Here is a 7,630-nt window from a genome sequence, read left to right as displayed (position 1 = left end):
GCGTCTTCTCGTTTCAATTCCCGCTTCGATACGAATGCGAAATAATTACGGCGCCTTTCTTCGTATTTCGCCGATTCAACGTCTTCGTCGCGAACATCCTACCATTTCTTTTCTCTTTCGCGACCGATCGTTATAAATTCCCTTGGAAAACGAAGCGAGCAGGAGGAGGAGGAAGTGAAACGCGCAGAAATATCAACGTCACGTGCCGTGATTGATCTCTTGAATATCAGGTTAACCAGGTGAGGGTTTACGGCTGAATAAGGGCTGTATACCTGCAAAGTGAAACACGCAAAGCTGACAAACTGTTTTCCTTTTTTGGAACCTTCTTTGATATTGTCTTGCGTTCTCCTCTTTTACTAAACGGGACAAGCGAGCTAATTACGCTTTTATGAATATCGTTCATGGATAGACGCGATGGATTTTAGCAGCAGAATCTTCCAAATCTTTCTTTGGTACTGTAGTAATTTCGTGTTACCTTGCTATGGTTACATAGTAGAAGTTGAGTGGGCAATTTAAGATACAATACCAACTTGTTGTATAATGGCATACGTTATTGTAGTATCGTGGACAAATGGCCTAAAAAAATATCGGGTTAACTATAAACAATATTGCGAGGAGGCCTAAGCGCCGTTAGGTCAAAAGGGCCTGACAGTTTTTACCGTGTGGTCGTCACATGAAGAGTCGAGTGGGATAGTCGTGAGTTAAGAGGAATGAGAGGAGTCGAGTTCAGTAGTTGGGAGTTGACAGTCGAATGGCGAGGAGTCGAGTTGTGAGTAGTCGAGAGTTGAGTCGCCGAGTTGTTACGAGTTGTAAACTATCAGTTGTGAGCTGTAAATTATCTAGTTGTCTTAGTTACTGTATTTAGTTCACGTTAAATAACCATCGTTTCCTGTTTAATCCATTGTAAATAGATCTGTCGATCAATAAACTTATCATATAGGATAGAAATCACTGGAAACCCTAATTTCTAATATTTCTAAATAAATTAAAAAAAATCCTATATTATTGTACCTAATTTAACGAAATGCCATCGAGCAACGTATATGTATGCGAGTACGTATATGGTAGACGTAAGAAAGCGTTATCGTTTGCTAGTAAAAACATACTTACTACATATAAAATACATAAAAGAATATACAGTAGGTAGATCGTACGTTGTACGAAGCTTTCCCGAGGTGTCGTGAAAAAGTGCCGTAACTATTGTAAAGTAGGACAACAGAAGCACGTCGTGTAACATCGCTCTTAAAGATACCTATAGGGCGTACATAAAACGTAATAGTTCACTCCAACACTAACTTCAACGTAGAACTACGCTGCTCTGTCAACTGTTGAAAAAAGAAAGTACCTTCGTAAGTGATATCATCGGTAGATGAACGTAAAGTAAAATAATTGCACAGCGTGTAATATAGAAAATTGACGCATCCGAACTTTGATCGATTCATCGCTAAAAACTTATTACCTTTATGCAGGAGAATTTCTAGTTGATTAAAATTAATATATCTGACGGATTAATTAATCATCAATTATATTCGTCGTCGTTTTATTCATTTACGCACGCCATCACCTAATCTCACGAGACATTTCTAAAACTAAATTCTACGGTTAACTAACTGGTTAAATAAAACGAATGATAATAATAACGTTTCGATAGACGCACGAGCGACGGAGACCTTGAAACACCGTAAAAGATACACTCACCGCCTTTTCATCCGACATAAACGAAACAGGTTACTGTTTACCAAAGCTTGGCACTCGGTGCTGCCTACGTGCAGAACTATAAATACTTGAAATTTTCCAGGAAGTTGCCGCTGCTGCTTTGCTCTAGATTTACTGTCCGCTTTCCATTACTTTCCTTTATCCCGCGATGCGCCGCTCGTTCCACGAGGGATTTGTAGACCTTTTGTCAAGATCTTCGCCATTAAATGGACAAATGGCCCCACCTCTCTGGCCGCCTCTTTCTAATCAATACGTATTTTATACGATTCACTTCCGGCGTTGCGATCTCCCAAATATTTATTGCTATTCGAACGGATTCGATACCTTTCACCGTTTTTTCGGGGTTAAAAAGTATGTTTCGGACCCAGGCGTTTCTCTCGTCCCGACACAGCACTCTGGAAACTCGTTCACGATCCAACCGATATCACTGAACTGAAATTTTACAAATTTTGTAAATTTTACGAATCACAGGTGATCCGCGTAACTTTGTTAAAGAAACGATAACAATAATTTAGTTTTAAAAAGATAAGTGTTCTTAGAATCAGGTTTCCAAGATGTAGCTTAAAATCGACGAGTTTCCAAGTGCGCCACTTTTCCCCTAAATCGACGATTTTTCTTTCCACTCTACTGCAATGAAACTCCGTTTTGAACTGCGACAAAAATTTTTGTATCGGTCGGGTGTCTTGCAGAAGAAACATGACGCATCGGAACGTATAGGACGATCAGATAATTAATAAATAATTAATAAAGTAATACGATTAATGAGTAACTCGTGTTACGATCGTTGCGTGTACAGCACGAAAGAGGTTCTATGCTATTCCTGTATTGTTCCTGCAAATCGATCATACTCGCGTACTAAAAATTATCGGCGAGTTACTCTCCGATAAAATTACGTGGAAATCGGTGTGTTGAACGCGGAGGTCCGGGTTTGCACTGAAAATGGTACGTGGATCACGCGCGAGCGCAATTAAACACGGCAAACAAATCGTGAAAGTCAGCGAATATTTGTCTCGAAAACGATCTCAGCTCGTTAAATCAGGCGAAAACTGCTGCTTCACATGGATTTTCAATTAACATGCACATGCGAGAAGCGCACATAGCGCGCAAAGAAGCTTAAAAGATTAAGCTTACGGTATAATACACGACGCAATTAATTTGCATACATCACCCATACCCTTTCTATCGTACGAACTATTTCATCGGCGTACGTATAGGTACAGCGACGTGCAAAAATTTAGGATAGATTTTTCCCTCGATGTTGGAACGCAAGCTGAAAGATGTGTCCGGCTAAAAACGTCTGCACACCGCTCTCTATCAATTCGAATGAATTTTCATCGATTAAACCTGGAAATATCGAACGACTATGAAAGTTGATAAACTTACGTCATATGGACGAAGATAGAAATGTGGAGTAGCTGCAAGGTCAAAGTCGCGGCGCAGTGTTTGCACTAAAAATGGAAATTTATTTCCAGCTGCTACGGATACGAAAACGTGAAACATTCTCGAAGCAAAGACGCGTGTGACGAGGAGAAAACACGTTGCCGATAATCGATAGAGCAACGCCTTTGGGGAAAAGACGTGGAAAATCCTTGACCGTCGATGTTTCCACGGTGACCGTTTACAACAAGCTATTTTGCAACGCGATGTCGTCCTATTGCACATTGTGATCCACTTCTCGCCAGTGATCTTGCTCATCGTAAAAGAAAATAATGGATTATTCTATTTATTAACAAACTTGGCCATAATCAGCGAAGGATAGTCGAATGGAAAAATAACTACGAGCGAAAGTAACGAGTTGGATATTTTTAAATTAACGCAAGTATTGATTGTATGAAAATTTATGGTATATAAAATGACGAAATTGTATATATGGTGAACAAAATAACTTGCCAACGCTACCAAATTCCTCCTGCGTGTTTTGATATCGTAACGTAATTAAAATGTCATCGAGGATAATTTTCGTTAGAAATCTTGTTTCATCCAGCTTAATTGGCAATTACTATTTGAATCACTACCAAGATTCAGAGAGTAAGAATGCGAAATATATCCTCGAATAAGTAGCAACTATTGCAGTATCGAATGGAAGCAAAGACCTAATAATAGTTGCACCAGTCGGTTCGTGAAACTGGCGTTTCCAAGTGCAAATTTACACGCAAAAAAAATAATCAGTACTCGTTTGTCCGCGAATCGTCCACATTTGTCCAAACAAAATTGTCATTTCTCCGCCTCTAAAAAAAAAAAAGTTATCGTCAAATGACAATATTTATCATCAGCACCCGCATGAACACTTTTCATTGATTCGTAAACGTGATATGATTGTCCACGATATGTGCACATTTGTCCGACAGCAATTTTCGTTCGTCGAGTTTTCAAAAGAAAAAGTCATCACCGAATGAAAATTCCAAAAAATTGTACATCTGCGCCTGGTGAACATTTTTATTGATTTTGAAGCCGAACAAGATTGGATGGGCAAGCGCGGACAGCCATATGCTATATTAGAAATCAATGAAAAAGTTTCTGGCTTTTTTTATTAAATTTAGCGATAACTATTTTTGAAAAATCGTGCAACGAACATTCTCGTCGAACAAGCCGTGAACAAGCCATGAAAAATGTTCATGCGGCTGGCTATGACGCTGATCTTTCAATTTTCCGTTATCCTTCCCCCGAGGGGTCGATCGACCTAAAATTTTCATTAGACAAACCCGGAGAAATCGCGATCAAGCGAATACCGTCGATCTTTTCTACAAATTGGCGCTTGCGTGTGTTCAATTTCACAGCGTCTGCGAAGCTGAACACGCGCGAGTGTTAACTTGTCAGAAAAACAACCAACCAACGAAAAAAGAAAGAAAAGGAAAAAATAAACATTGAAACACAATACTTTGGCACGGTAGCTCCATCGAGAAGATTCTCGTCCATCGTCGAATGGTTGAAAGGGTAAGAAAAAAGGACGATGCTCGTCACGCGACGCGCCAAGAAAATAATCGGTGTGTACCGGCGTAACCGACAGGATAATTGCACGTACGTAAACGTATGCGAAAGGTATTTCACCGTGCGGGATTTCTGGTTGAGAGGGCAGACCTCCTCTCCGTTGGGTCCGCCACGAAAAACCATAAAATTAGAGGTCGAAAATTGCGGTGCACCGCAACGACGAAAGATCCGCTCTGCTGCTACCATTTAACCACCTCGTATATAGAAGTATCTAGGAATATTGGCGAACGACGAAAAGCACTACGGTCGTTGGCGCCGTATTTAGCAGCGGGCCGCGAGCACTTGCGAATCGTTTCGCAATTTTCTTCGATGGAGAACCGAATATGGATTCACTATGAACAAAATCTAAGAATTATTCAATTTATTTTTACGATGTTCTCCGAAGTATCGTTCTTTGCTTTGTATAAGTTAAACATATAGGGTTGGAAATGGACAACGAACAATTGGATAATATGAGCAAATGGATGAAAAACAGGATCTTGGAAAATTATCTTTTTGAAAGGGTGATAGGCATATTTGAATTAAACGAAGTAATTAAAATTTCAAGTTGATACGTACGAGGTAGAATTTTACAATACACGTAGCGAAACGTCCGAGAGATAGAAATTTTTAATTCGTAAAAATATCCGCCAGTTTGATTCTCAAACAGATTTAACTCGATTAAAAGGCTTCTTGTTTGACAAAGATTTTAATCTAATTAAAGAATTACAGTTTCGTACCATGGGGCTCGATTAACACCACTGATAATCTCCGTGTTACGACACGATATTTCTCAATATCTTCCTAGAGATCGATTCCTCTATTTATCTCATTTCCCTTCGAGACGTTTACTATACACGTTTCGAGATCGAAGCTAGTCTTGCGAAAAATGACTGAACTTGTACAGTTAAATGCAGTTAAATGCAGTTAAATCTGACAACTAGAGAACTAACTTACCGTCAAATACGAAATTACGTTGCATTCTAGGAACAACTGACTTTAGATTCATCATTGATTACTCTTCACGAACGTTGTACATAAACTCTTTGGAGCTTTCAACCCCTGCTTCTTAATATTCTGCACAAGTTATCATTACTCCTAGAAGATTACAACTCCTAAATACAATTTCCGGCATTTAATATAAACTTGGAGAGCTCACGGACGCCGAGTAGAAGAAATTAAACAGGAGATTCCACGAACGTGAGGGAAGCTTGTAACGAAGTTGAAACGGAGTCGAAACTTTCGACGATCGAGAGCGAGAGTCTATACGATTCATCATTGGCTCGCGATCGTTTCGTTTCGAGAGACAAGTCGTGGATTCTCGTGTTTCCCAGGTGTATATGCATACCTGAGCGTGAATGTCGCGGACTGAACCCGGCGACGTCGCTGGGTATCGCGTTTCGACGTAACGTAAGAAGCGTGAAAACGAAACCGGACGTTACACTTGCGGAGTAGAAACCATTGTTGTATGACATAACCACAGACCAGGTATATCGTCGGGTAAAAGTATTGGAACACTCGCAATTTTCTCTGAAATGTTGAACAATTTGTATAATAGCTTGTATAATAATAATAAAATATTTTCATATATATTTTATATTATTTATATAGAAATATATAAATAAAGTAGTTATTACAGAGTATTTGGTAGAAAAGATTGTTTAATTTAGAAGAAACATTACCTTTTATCGTGCTCTACCTCCCTAAAGATAATATCTTTATGAATAAAAAAGAGAACGTAACTAGAAACAAATCGAAGATTTGTGTTAAAAGTTCGTAATATAAGCTATCGATAACGCACAGACAGTCAAATATACGATCAAAGGAAGGGACGAGCGAGACTATTTCGAAAATGTGTTTATCTTTATCGCAAAGGTTAAATAAACGCGCAGTAATGAAATGAAGTCGGTAGAGGGATACATGTAAATGCTTACAAACTCGCAACGATACGCAGTTAATAGCTTAACGACGTGCTTTAAGCGTCCGAGGTTACGTCCTAATACCACAACTTTCGACAGTACAATAACATTCCACATGGCATAGGTATACCATGCAACTCGGTTGGCAGCAGGTGGTACAAGCTTGCTCAAAATATTTTCCTGTACATTTGCGCGTGCAAGTTTAATTCGATGCGACGAATAAAAACAGACTAATGTAGCTTCGAAAAGCTACTTAATTCTACTATAATTACGTATAAATGATTAAGCAAACGGATAATAATTAAAGGAAACTGATATGAGTATACAAATACTTACGAAATAGCAGAACGTCGTATCGGTTGTCAATCGCCCGTGACATCATACGGTATTGTTATTCTTTCGATGTTATCCACGCGTCAGCCAACAATCTGCACGGAAGATTAACGATCGAAATTGATTAAAATCAATGATGTTAAAATGACATAAATCCTGTATTAAAAGTTGCCAACAAAAGCTATCGATAATCGAGCGATATACAGTACAACCTACGGAAGAATTGTAAACTAACCTCCAAGAACTGTTTAACTTTATTATATTTAATAAACTCGATTAACTATGCTTAATAAACGATTAAATAAACGTGTACTAACGAATCAATGCTAATAATAGCGTATAAATACTTACGAAAGAGCAATGGAAGTACGTGACACACGGTAATAGGCACAGCGAAGCGCATCGAGCAAGGTTACACATCCAAACACGACGATTTTCGATAGAACAATGCCACCCCATGTCGCAGATACGTTTAGTAAAGTGGTGGGGAGGTGACACGAGCTGGCACGCGACATTTGCGCGCGCTAATTTAATCTGTTCAAATACAATGGAATATTTTGTAATCATACGTTGTACGAATATACAAATACAGTCTTATAATTAGTTTACATATCGTTATTAATTATAACATAGAATTCGTTAAACATTAAACAGTAAGAAATTCTTAAGGTAACTAGTATTATATTTAATCTTTA

The 7,630-nt window shown here is 38.7% G+C and overlaps 1 protein-coding gene across 4 annotated transcripts in view; it reads right to left on the bottom strand.

The window, feature by feature from the left end:
• Nucleotides 1-7,410, bottom strand: part of LOC112212206 — a 52,221-nt gene extending 44,811 nt beyond the window's left edge. The window contains exons 1-5 of one of the 4 annotated variants that reach the window (XR_004461059.1): nucleotides 7,287-7,410; nucleotides 6,939-7,030; nucleotides 6,366-6,425; nucleotides 6,032-6,213; nucleotides 859-5,036 (exon numbers count right to left, since the gene is read on the bottom strand). Coding sequence is in view for 1 of the 4 variants with exons in the window: in XM_033318975.1 (XP_033174866.1) it covers nucleotides 6,939-6,984 (46 nt within the window). In the remaining 3 variants the exon portion in view is untranslated. Of the gene's footprint in view, nucleotides 1-858; nucleotides 5,037-6,031; nucleotides 6,214-6,365; nucleotides 6,426-6,938; nucleotides 7,031-7,286 lie in introns of those variants that run through there. The other 3 variants (XR_004461061.1, XR_004461060.1, XM_033318975.1) reach the window with 3 other exon arrangements.
• Nucleotides 7,411-7,630: the final 220 nt, after the last annotated feature.

Source organism: Bombus impatiens, unplaced genomic scaffold (genome assembly GCF_000188095.3).
Source record: "Bombus impatiens unplaced genomic scaffold, BIMP_2.2 scf_0133, whole genome shotgun sequence".
Classification (NCBI taxonomy): Eukaryota; Metazoa; Arthropoda; class Insecta; order Hymenoptera; family Apidae; genus Bombus; species Bombus impatiens.
This window is presented reverse-complemented; position numbering and strand designations above follow the sequence as displayed.